Here is a 12,500-nt window from a genome sequence, read left to right as displayed (position 1 = left end):
GGACGGTGAAGATCACCATCCTGGGGGACGAGGGAGTCCCGGTGCAGGTGGACGGCGAGGCCTGGATCCAGCCTCCAGGTTACATCAAGATCATCCACAAGAACCGGACCCAGACTCTGACCAGGGACCGGGTGAGCCGCTCGGCATGCTGGGAGCTCAGGAGTAGTAGACCGCTGATGGACAATAAGATGTTAAAAGTGTGTGTGTGTGTTTCAGGCGTTTGAGAGCACCCTGAAGTCCTGGGAGGACAAACAGAAGTGTGAGTTCCCCCGGACGCCCCCCCCCTCAGCCCCCTCAGCCCCCCCTCTCCTCCCAGCCAGAGATCCTCTCTGAGGAAGAGGCGTCGCTCGTCAGAGAGTTCGGTCAGGCAGCAGGAGCTCTGATACACAGGTAAGCTAACACTCACACGGGGGGCAGAGGGTTCACTCAGGGACTCATTTCACTTTTCACATTTTTAAAGTTTTTTTTATTTCCCCAAAAGTTTAAAAAACAACTGAAACATCTTCGGTTGATAAAGATATATATTAAATGTTGGTAACTTTAGTTTAAAGCTCTGTTCATGTTCATTTAAAGCTGGTGATAAGTGATCATTATATTAGGATGTTCATTTGCAAACATTTGTAATAAATTAGACTCTTAAATATTTGTTACGTATATTATAACTTAGTTTGTGTTATTATTAGCATATTACATGAAACTACGACTCAACCAACCTTTTTGCTGTTTTTTTATTATCATTTGTACCAAGTTGAAAGAACTTTTGTGTAAAATTAAAAAAAATAAATAAACTGAGCTCATATTAATAAAGTGTCAGAGTAACGTACGAAGTCATAAAGTAACGTACGAAGTCATAAAATAACGTACGAAGTCATAAAGTAACGTATAAAAATCATAAACTGACATACAAAGTCATAAAGTAACGTACAAAAATCATAAACTGACGTACGAAGTCAGAGTAACGTACGAAGTCATAAAGTAACATACGAAGTCATACAGTAACGTACAAAGTTATAAAATAACGTACGAAGTCAGAGTAACGTACAAAATCATAAAGTACTAATAAACTGATCTGATGTTAATAAAGTGCCTGGTTGTGTTTCAGTATCCGTGAGGTGGCTCAGTCTCATCACAGTATGGAGCAGGAACTCGCTCACGCTGTCAACGCCAGCTCTAAGGCCATGGACGTCGTCTACGCCAACTCCAACAGCTCCGGGGTACCAGACCCATGTCTCTCTGTCTCTGTCTCTATTGTCCCTGTCCTGTTGGTGTAATGCTGGATTCAGCTCCTCTCAGACAGTGTCTCTGTGTCTCTGTCTGTCTCTATTGGCTCGCTTCCACTGTACAGTTCTAGCTCTACTCGGCTCGGTTCGGTACCAGGAACCTTTCCCATTACTATAGGACGTAACATCCGTGACGTCACCCATTGGTTTGTGGACTGCTGCTCGGAAGCCAATAGTATCGGATCTGAGCAGCGCCATCTTGAAAATTTCAGGTGCATGCTGGGAACAATAAAAACAGGGATTCTACTTATATGGGCATCAGGAGGAGCATGAGGCGCCCTCCTGAACCTGTGAACCAATCAACCTGTCAATCACGACGTAGCCACGCCCTAATGCATACCCTGCTTTATCGTCACATATAAAATCAGGGAGGCCAAAATGTCCCAAATGAACATCATACTGCATTGAAGAAGGCTTTAAACTAGCGATTGAGACCATAAACACATTTTGAAAACGTTTACTGAGGTTAAAATCAAGTGAGAAGTTGTTGAATTCTCCATTGACTTGTATAGAGACGGAAGTCCTTTTGACACCAAAACGGTCGCCCCCTGGTGGCCTTTTGATAGAATGCAGTTTTAAGTTACTTCCGTTGGCATCATTTCAGAGGACCAGAAAGGAAGGGAGTAAGAAGGAAGGAAGGGAGGCCTCCGAGCAGCAGTCCACAAACCAATGGGTGACGTCACAGATGTTATGTCCATTTCTTATATACAGTCTATGATGGAAACGCAAAAAACCGGAGTAGAGTCGAGTGGTGCTAGAACTGTATAGTGGAAAAGCTCCATATTGTCCCTGTGCTGTGGTGTAGTGGGTTCAGCCTCTCAGACTGTGTCTCTGTGTCTCTGCAGGCTCTGAGCTGCAGCGTCGTCCTCCACATGGTCAGCAATGTGAAAGCTTTACTGAGTGAGACGCAGCTGCTGCTGGCGGGAAAGATGTCCATGGTAACTGTCCTCTCTGTCCTCTGTGTGTCATTAAAATCATCATCACAGTGTTAAAACATCTTTTATAATATCAGTAAATATCACGATCAGAGTAAATGTTTAAAGTACTGAACTGATTGTGTGTGTGTGTGTTTCTGTGTGTGTCTGTGTGTGTGTCTGTGCCTGTGTGTGTGTGTGTGTCTGTGCCTGTGTGTGTGTGTGTGTGTCTGTGCCTGTGTGTGTGTGTGTGTGTGTGTGTGTGTGTGTGTATGTGTGTGTGTGTGTGTGTGTGTGTCTCTCTGTGTGTGTGTGTGTATCTGTGCCTCTGTGTGTGTGTGTGTGTGTGTGTGTGTGTGTGTGTGTGTGTGTGTGTGTGTGTGTGTGTAGCAGCGTGTGTGTGTGTGTGTGTGTGTGTGTGTGTGTGTGTGTGTGTGAGAGAGAGATTTTGGACTTGCACAGCTAATTAAAGATATTGTTGGAAACAGCATTTCCCCTGATAATAATGGTGAAAATATGTTACTGTTAAACACTGTGAATTTAACAGTAACATATTTTCACCATTATTATCAGGGGAAATGCTGTTTCCAACAATATCTTTAATTAGCTGGTACTGTAGTACTGTGGTACTGTAGTACTGTGGTACTGTGGTACTGTAGTACTGTAGTATAATACTGTATTACTGTAGTACTGTGGTACTTTAGTATTGTAGTACTGTGGTACTGTAGTATTGTAGTACTGTGGTACTGTAGTATTGTAGTACTGTAATATTGTAGTGTTGTATTACTGTATTACTGTTGTACTGTATTACTGTGGTATTGTAGTATAATATTGTAGTACTGGAGTATTGTATTGTAGTATTGTAGAACTGTAGTATTGCAGTACTGTAGTACTGTATTACTGTAGTATTGTATTACTGTAGTATTGTAGTACTGTAGTACTCATTCATGTCTTCATGTCTTCAGGGTCCTCTGACAGACTTTTCGAAGCGCAGTCGGAGCGGAAAGTTTCGTCTCGTCCCGAAGTTCAAGAAAGACAAAAATAACAAGAACAAGGAGACGTGTGCAACGCTGTCTCTGCCCGGTAACTGTCCACCTCACCGCCCGTCCTGATTGGTTAAAGAGACAGTGACGCTGATTGGTTAAAGGGACAGTAACACTGATTGGTTAAAGGGACAGTGACACTGTTTGGTTAAAGGGACAGTGACACTGATTGGTTAAAGGGACAGTGACACTGATTGGTTAAATACACAGTGACACTGATTGGCTGGGAGCAGCAGGTGGAGTTTGATGAATAAAGACAATAATTTAACGTTGAGCTTAGAGAACATTATTTATTAATAATTACACGCTGTCTGTATTTTCTCTGTTCTGGGTGTTTCCTGTTTTTTTGAATCACTTCCTGTCTTTCTCAACCACTTCCTGTCGGTCCAAATCACTTCTGATTGGTGTGAACCACTTCCTGTGGGTGTGAACCACTTCCTGTGGGTCTCAGTTCACCAGTGGGGGACGGAGGAGGTGGGGGCATGGCTGGACTTTCTGTGTCTCACTGAGTATAAGGACATCTTTATTGGACATGACGTCCGCGGCGCCGAGCTGATCCACCTGGAGAGAAGGGACCTGAAGGTACCGCCGGCTAGCTGCTAACTGCTAACTCACACTGCTACCTGATTGGTGGGCTGCATGGTGGACTAACTGCATGATGGGTAGATGATGATGATGATGATGGAAGAGAAGAGAGACGTTTGTTCTGTTCTGTACTAATGTGTGTGTGTGTGTCTCTGTGTGTGTGCGTGTGTCTCTGTGTGTGTGTGTGTGTGTCTCTGTCTCTGTGTGTGTGTGTGTGTGTCTGTCTGTCTCTCTGTGTGTGTGTGTGTAGGACCTGGGAGTAACGAAGGTGGGTCATATGAAGAGGATCCTTCAGGGGATCAGAGAGCTCAACAGGAACAGCAGCGCCAGCGAAGCCTGAAAACTGCAACTAGGTGATCATCACTGTTTATTATTGTTAATAAATATATTATTGATAAAGTTACATATTGAACCTGCTGTTAGAATCTAACTCCTCCTCCTCGTTGTTCTGTCGCTTAGCAACCGTTGCCTGCTCTCCTCCTACCTCTGCTGCTACCGACGACCTCAGCCACCCGACCTGACCTCTGACCTCCCGACCCAGAACCAGAACCGGCCGGTCTGTGACATCACACCTGAACCTCCTCACAGTGACACAGAGAACCAATCACACGATCCACCAGTGCCTTGTCATGCCACCCACTGACCAATCAGCATTCAGGAGGCGGAGCCAAACTGTTATCTACCTATCGCAGAGCAAGACGACGGAGTGCGTCGGCTGGTCCGGTCGTCACCGTGGAAACGGATGACTTCCTGTACACTGTAAAATAAATGTTCGTACAGAAGCTGATTTTACTGATTTTAAGTCTTTTTCTACGAACTTCACTTTCTGCTGCGTTAGCACGAGAAGCTAACGGACTGAGATGAACACACATCATCAGGAGTCACAGTTACAAGCAGCGTCTTCAGCTGCAAGGATCATACGTCACATTTAACTTGACTGATGAAGGTTAGCGGTTTGTTTGAGCTCAGTTTAAAGTTTTTATTTATTTAAAATGACTCTGCCAAAATTCTGATAATTGATTAATTGCCAAAAGGTCAAAAACGTCTGCTTTCATCTTCTCACATGTTGCACAAAACCAGTCAATGTAAAACAGGCCAGCGCGCTCTGAGTCATGATAAAAGCCATATTTCAAACATTTTAATACTTAAAAAATACCTAAAAAAGTTAAACTCCGATACTCTGATTAAACAATGAAAGACTCAGAAGTTAAGATGAATTGAGATGGACCATCGGACACGGAGCTCCTGGTTTAGAGAGTCCAGAAAGCAGACATGTTGGATGCAGCAGCTCAGAGAGGACGACTGAAGGACTTCCAGAGTTTTGTACTAAAACACATATTTATTTCTATATAAGTGGATGTTTAGAGTTCGGCGGGAACAGGAAGTGAGGAACGTGACGAGGGGACGTCGGGACAGACGCTCCTGAAGCGATCAGCTGGTGTGACGGAAACTCTGCAGCGACAATCTGAAGCTCTGACTGACTGTCTTCTGTGTGTGTGTGTGTTTGTGTGTGTGTGTGTGTCGCAGAGCAGAACACACACACACACACACACAAACGTTTACTTTACAAACACGCGGTTTTATTGACAGTCGAGGGTCCAAAAAACTCTTGAAGGGACCAAAACGATGATTTCTGATATTTTTTGAGACTCAAGATGCAACGTTCAGTTACATCACAGTGAAATTTCTATTTTTTTGTGTCAAATTACATAAAGTTAAAAAAACTTTTAGACAAGTCGTCTGGTGGACTGATGACATCATCTTATATCAAACAGCCTTAATTCTCTGAAACAGTAAAAAAAAAAAAAAACTCAGTTTGAGGATTTTGTGTTTTGTTTTTTTTCCTTTTGTTGAATCTTGTTCTGAAACGTTCTGCGGGCATTTCTTCTTGTTTTTTGATAACCGATCGACTAATTGATCTGATATCTTCATGGAAAAAGTGACAGATACATTTATTTAACATCCTCAATTTGATGTTTTGGTTTTGACAGAAAGCATCAAAGGTTGGAAACTGTGAACAGGTGAAAGCAGCGTCGCCCAGCTGATTGAACGTCTTGTGATTAATTTAGTTTGTAGATGAGCTGAAACCACGGTAACCAGACTCAGTTAATAGATGGAAATAGTTGTGTTGAAGTTTAGAAAAGTTAGAAAAATGTTTTATGATGTTTCTGTCTCAGCTGTCGGTCTTTATGTCCACAAACAGGAAATTCACAGATGGACTTTGGTTGATTTTTTTAAAGAAACCAAATCTTAACGAGCGATGCCTTAAAAAAAAAACCCAGACGATCACATATCCGTCAGTCTGTAAATATGTTGACGCTGCCTTCAGTGTTGGGTTAACCGTGAGCCGAGACTCCGAATGATTCCTAACGAGTGACAGAAACATATCAAAGCAGCCGGTTTTTAGTCTGCATCAGTGTTCAAACTCAGATGGATGTTGTGTTGTCGCCTGTGGTGCATTCAGGGTCCCAGTCAGTCGTCAACATTCACATCATCACAGTCTTTTAAAGTTGAGCTCGGTGTGACGTCACCGCCTGTTGCTTTCCATCGCTGCAGATCGATCTCCACATTTTTATCACGTCAGCAGATATTTGCCGTTTTTTGTTTTGTGTTAAATATTCAACGAAGCAGAGCGGCAGTTTTCTTTTCTAATGAGTACAAGAACATGTGGATTCAGAGTCCTTAAAGTCCGCACAGATTATATATCATAAGTCATTCATGCAGTTGTCTTGGTCCATATGATGTGAGCACAACATGTGGAACTGAATCTGGATCCAGATCTTTACTTTGTTCACCTTTTATTATCTTGAACCAGATCATACAGACAATGTATTGCGTCATCAGCTGCTTGCTCACACATGATGCATTTCTGGTGCGCAGGTTCTTTGGTTCATTTGACCCACGTTAAGTTTAATATCTTATGTTTTTAAAGTCATCTTGCTCACATACGATCAGTCGACAAACTGCTCACCAGTTATTCATCTGTATCATAAAAGTTATTACCGATGTTTTCTTCTCCAGCTAAGATAGATTATCTTAAAAGACATCAAGATAATAACTTTTACACTGATGTTATGATAGTGTTGGACAAGTTATCTCACTCACAGAAGTGAAGAAGAACTTGATATCCTCGAGTCACAAGTTCTTATGTTGGCACAGATGATATCCAGAGATCCAGATCTTTAGCTCACATGAAGTGAAGTTGTGCAGAAGTTATCGTGCTTGCAGGAGAACAAGATGTGGAGCAACATTATTAAATATCTTCAGGACTAAAGCAGCTCTGTTACAAGCTAATATTTCAGTTCCTAATGGCCTTGTTCTTACAGGTCCAATTGCAGCATTTTGTGATTTAGATAGTGACCGTGCAGTTATGTGACTGTTTGCTAGCTGATGGTTTTTAAGGTAACTGTGAGGAAGCCTTTCTGTGGCGGACCGCCCTCTCTTATTGGCTGATGTCAGAACAGGAACGCCCCCTCACTGTACCTGATGCTCCTGTGTTCAGCCAATCAGATCAGTGGGTTGTACCTCACGTCACAGGGACACTGCAGTCACACATTTACACTTTCTGACCAACAACAAACGTTTTCGGGGGAAGCACGTTGGAGACAGAGTGCCTTGTTTGAGGTTCATGTCCTGCTGTTTGTCCACGTTTAAACATCCAGAAACTGTTTTCATGAAGTCGTCGTCTCTGATCCATCCTGTGTATTTATTGGATAATTTATGCATTAATACTGATACTGTACGCTGTCATACCTCTGTTTGTACATACGCCCCCTGCAGGGCTGTCAGTGTAAATACATGTTGTTCTGTACAGAGATACAACTAAACGTCCTGTCAGAAATAAAGTTGATGTCTCGACTGTCAAAACACTCGTTCAACTCTTCCTCTTCTTTTTCAACACAGCACACAGTCTGAAACTACCAGTAGGGGAGAACGGGGTTGGTAGTCACACTTTTTACTTCCCTTTGAATTCCTCATGAACCATAAACTGAATAAATTCCCTTTTAATTTATAATGAAAGCCTTAAGTGTCAGGTAGGAATAGAGAGGTCTGACTCTCCTTCAGCTGATTCTGTTCAAAAGAAATGAACCGTCAAATATGTCTTTTGCACTTGTGACAACCAACCACACGATGAGGATGGTTGTCACACACTATGGGGTTGGTAGTAAGACACCATGGAGGTTGGTTGTAAGACACCATGGAGGTTGGTTGTAAGACACCATGGAGGTTGGTAGTAAGACACCATGGAGGTTGGTAGTAAGACACCATGGAGGTTGGTTGTAAGACACCATGGAGGTTGGCAGTAAGACACCATGGAGGTTGGCAGTAAGACACCATGGAGGTTGGTTGTAAGACACCATGGAGGTTGGTTGTAAGACACCATGGAGGTTGGTAGTAAGACACCATGGAGGTTGGTTGTAAGACACCATGGAGGTTGGTAGTAAGACATCATGGAGGTTGGTAGTAAGACACCATGGAGGTTGGTTGTAAGACATCATGGAGGTTGGTAGTAAGACATCATGGAGGTTGGTTGTAAGACACCATGGAGGTTGGTAGTAAGACACCATGGAGGTTGGCAGTAAGACATCATGGAGGTTGGTAGTAAGACATCATGGAGGTTGGTAGTAAGACATCATGGAGGTTGGTTGTAAGACACCATGGAGGTTGGTAGTAAGACACCATGGAGGTTGGCAGTAAGACATCATGGAGGTTGGTTGTCCCTGTGTTATTTTAATGGGGAAAAATACAAAAAGTATAGTCTTGAAAAAATATTTAAAATGTTTAGTTTAATTGAAATACAACAACCTAATACATCTCCTGCACCAAGAGAACATAAACAGGAAAAATCATTCCGCTAAGTGCCTTTTTTGTCCTCATATGACAATATTGTTAATTTTCACCTCTCTGACTGCTCTGAGCTTCACATCTGGAGGAGTCTGACCCTTGTTTGTCTTCCTGATAAAGTTCCTGCTCATTTTGTTATCTTAAAAGAAAGAAAGAACTAGATATATCACACTATATATGTATAAATACCAACATGTGACAACCAAACCCAACTGGGATTTTTTGCTACCAGCAAAGCAAACAACCTTCCTTCCTTCCATCTGTCCTTCCTTTCCTTCTTCCCTTCCTTCTTTCCTTCCTCCCTCCTTCTCTCTTTCGTTCCTTCCTCTCTCTTTCCTCCCTCCCTCCTTCCTTGTTTCCTCCCTCCCTCCTACCTTCCTTTCTTCCTTGTGTCCTCCCTCCCTCCTTCTCTCTTTCGTTCCTTCCTCTCTCTTTCCTCCCTCCCTCCTTCCTTGTTTCCTCCCTCCCTCCTACCTTCCTTTCTTCCTTCTTTCCTCCCACCCTCCTTCCTTCCTTTCCTTCCTCCCTTCCTTCTTTCCTTCCTGCCTCCTTCTCTCTTTCGTTCCTTCCTCTCTCTTTCCTCCCTCCCTCCTTCCTTGTTTCCTCCCTCCTACCTTCCTTTCTTCCTTCTTTCCTCCCACCCTCCTTCCTTCCTTTCCTTCCTCCCTTCCTTCTTTCCTTCCTCCCTCCTTCTCTCTATGTTCCTTCCTCTCTCTTTCCTCCCTCCCTCCTTCCTTGTTTCCTCCCTCCCTCCTACCTTCCTTTCTTCCTTGTTTCCTCCCTCCCTCCTTCTCTCTTTCGTTCCTTCCTCTCTCTTTCTCCCTCCCTCCTTCCTTGTTTCCTCCCTCCCTCCTACCTTCCTTTCTTCCTTCTTTCCTCCCACCCTCCTTCCTTCCTTTCCTTCCTCCCTTCCTTCTTTCCTTCCTCCCTCCTTCTCTCTTTCGTTCCTTCCTCTCTCTTTCCTCCCTCCCTCCTTCCTTGTTTCCTCCCTCCTACCTTCCTTTCTTCCTTCTTTCCTCCCACCCTCCTTCCTTCCTTTCCTTCCTCCCTTCCTTCTTTCCTTCCTCCCTCCTTCTCTCTTTCGTTCCTTCCTCTCTCTTTCCTCCCTCCCTCCTTCCTTGTTTCCTCCCTCCCTCCTACCTTCCTTTCTTCCTTCTTTCCTCCCACCCTCCTTCCTTCCTTTCCTTCCTCCCTCCTCTCTTTCGTTCCTTCCTTGTTTCCTCCCTCCCTCCCTCCTTCCTTTTTTCCTCCCTCCCTCCCTCCTACCTTCCTTTCTTCCTTCTTTCCTCTCACCCTCCTTCCTTCCTTTCCTTCGTTCTTTCCTTTCCTTCCTTCCTTCCTCCCTCCTTTCCTTCCTTCTTCTTCCCTTCCTTCCTCCTTTCCTTCCAACAATGTTTTGACGTAGCTAAGAAACAAACCTCCCTAACTATCGCTCTCTCTTCATACTTTTTAATGGTAATAATTGTTTTATTATAAACTCATTGTGTAAAAGAAGACAAACGCTGAAGAGTTGGATATTTACATTTACATACGTTTAGTATTTACAAACACTGAACGTCCTCTCACCTCAATGTCAAGCAGTTTACTCCAGAAATGATCTGAAGTAACATCTCACTTAAATTCTGAAACGTTCAGTACCAAAACTTTTTAACAACAGCGCCCTCTAAGGCCCGAGATCTGATGAATGTGATAACCAACCCCGTTCTCCCCTATAGATAAACTTAGAGCTAAAACAACAAATACCCAACATTAACTGCTAAAACCCCCCCCCCCCCCCCCTAAAAGATCTCCTTCAAATGTGCTTTCAGTGTAAAGTAATCGAGGACTAAATCCACAGTGTTTCCACACAGTCATTTAAAAGTAGATCTAGCTTCTATTCAGCTTCAGCAGTCTGAGTTAGTCATATCAAGTGATATCTGACACATTTACAGTCTTTTCAGTAACCAATTTGAACGGTGTAGAAAACATACTCTACAACCACATATTTGCACATTAGATAAATTCTGTGGAAAGAATTGCAGTTTTCAAGATGAGGCTTATTCCAAATTATGGATCTACGTATCATTCCAAGGTAAATTGAAAAGACATTATCAAGACACAAACACAAGCACAAGAAATTTCAGAAATGGTCTCAATTATTTAATACACAAGGAGCACCTTGGTTAGAGCACATGCCATGTAATCACAGCGTCCCTGGTTCAAATCCAGCCAGGGACCAATGCTGCAGGTCATTCCCCTCTCTCTCTTCTCTCCCTGTTTCCTGTCAGCCTTTTTGCCAAATTACTATCTAAATAAAAGCAAAAAAAAACAACTAAAATAAATCTTTAAAAAAAAAAAGTAATACACAATTATACATGGTATAAAGATCTGACTATTAATACAAACTGGATTAACACATTAACCCTTTGTAGGTCACACCAAGAAAGTGCTATTTAAAAAAAAAAAAAATTTGACAATATAAAACATGGATTTATTTCTCTCATTGAGCCTCAATGTGATGACAGACCATGGCTCCGAAGATTTGGCCAAGCGAACGTCAGCGGCTTGTGGTCAACGAAAGTCGGAGACGGATGCAGCAGTAGAGTAGCGTTGGCCAGCGCGGTTTTGGAAGCATCAAAAGCGTCAGACATCCCTGGGGACCAATCCAACTCATCCGTCGGCCTCCTACCCTGCAAGGCGTCGTACAAGGGCCGCATGGGTGAGGAACTTATGCCCAGGAACTCCTATAGGGACTTCACGGTTCAGGGGCATGGGAAACTGGGGACGGGGACCACCTTGGCAGGGAGGGGGGCGGCCCCCTGCGGGAGGATGTGGTGGCCGAGGAAGGTGATGGACGACCGGCCAAACTCGCACTTGGCCGGGTTGATGATGAGACCGTGCTCGCTGAGCCGCCCGAACATCTGCCGGAGATGCGTCAGGTGGTCTTCTGCGGACGCGAGAATGTCGTCCAAGAAAACAAACAAGAACGACATGTCTCGCAGCACAGAGTCCATGAGGCGCTGAAACGTCTACGCTGCACCATTGAGGCTGAAAGGCATCCGCAGGAATTCTAAAAGGCCAAAGGGTGTGATGACCACTGTCTTGGGGACATCCTGTGGGTGGAAGGGCACCTGGTGGTAACAACGCACCAGGTCACCTTCGAAAAGATGATGGCGCAAGCTACGTGGGCGGAGAAGTCCTGTATGTGCGGCCCTAGGTACCAGTCTGGGGGGGTGGCATTGTTCAGGCGCTGGAAATCACCACAGGAGCGCCAACCGCCATCAGCTGTGGTCACCATGTGAAGGGGGGAGGCCCAAAGACCGTTGGAGGAGCACACAATGCTGAGGTGCTCCATGGTGGTGAACTCCTCCCTTGCGGTCACGAGCTTGGCAGAGTCGAGGCGCTGGGCTCGTTCGTTGACTGGGGAGCCGACCGTGGTGATGTAGTGCTCCACGCCATGCTTATCCACCACCGATGAAAACGTGGGCGTGGTGAGGTCAGGGAACAAGGCGAGCAGGCGTTGATACGGGTCAAGCGTGTTCGACAGACAAAGTGCCCCCACCCCTCCCAGCGTGAAGGGGTACAGAGCAAAAGAGAGGGCATCGATCAGGCGGCAGTTTGTAACATCCACCAACAGCCTGTAAGCGCAGAGGAAATCCGCCCCGAGGAGCGACGTAGACACGGAGGCCATGACGAAGTCCCAGCCAAAACGATCGATAGATAAATAAATAATACATAAATAAATGTATAAATAAATAATTTATTGTTAGAGAGAGAGAGGGAGAGAGAGAGAGGGAGAGATAGAGAGAGAGAGAGAGAAAGAGAGAGAGAGAGAGAGAGAGAGAGAGAGGGAG

The 12,500-nt window shown here is 44.3% G+C and overlaps 1 protein-coding gene across 1 annotated transcript in view; it reads left to right on the top strand.

The window, feature by feature from the left end:
• Positions 1–1,212, top strand: part of LOC133979967 (diacylglycerol kinase delta-like) — a 37,870-nt gene extending 36,658 nt beyond the window's left edge. Inside the window, exons 23-25 of the mRNA XM_062418519.1 lie at positions 1–131; positions 217–390; positions 1,103–1,212. The exon at positions 1–131 is cut by the window's left edge and continues 4 nt beyond it. Of these exons, the coding sequence (XP_062274503.1) occupies positions 1–131; positions 217–333 (248 nt within the window). The 3' untranslated portion in view covers positions 334–390; positions 1,103–1,212. The remainder of the gene's footprint in view (positions 132–216; positions 391–1,102) is intronic.
• The last annotated feature ends 11,288 nt before the right edge of the window (positions 1,213–12,500 follow it).

Source organism: Scomber scombrus, chromosome 5 (assembly GCF_963691925.1).
Source record: "Scomber scombrus chromosome 5, fScoSco1.1, whole genome shotgun sequence".
In the NCBI taxonomy this organism is placed as follows: Eukaryota; Metazoa; Chordata; class Actinopteri; order Scombriformes; family Scombridae; genus Scomber; species Scomber scombrus.
This window is presented reverse-complemented; position numbering and strand designations above follow the sequence as displayed.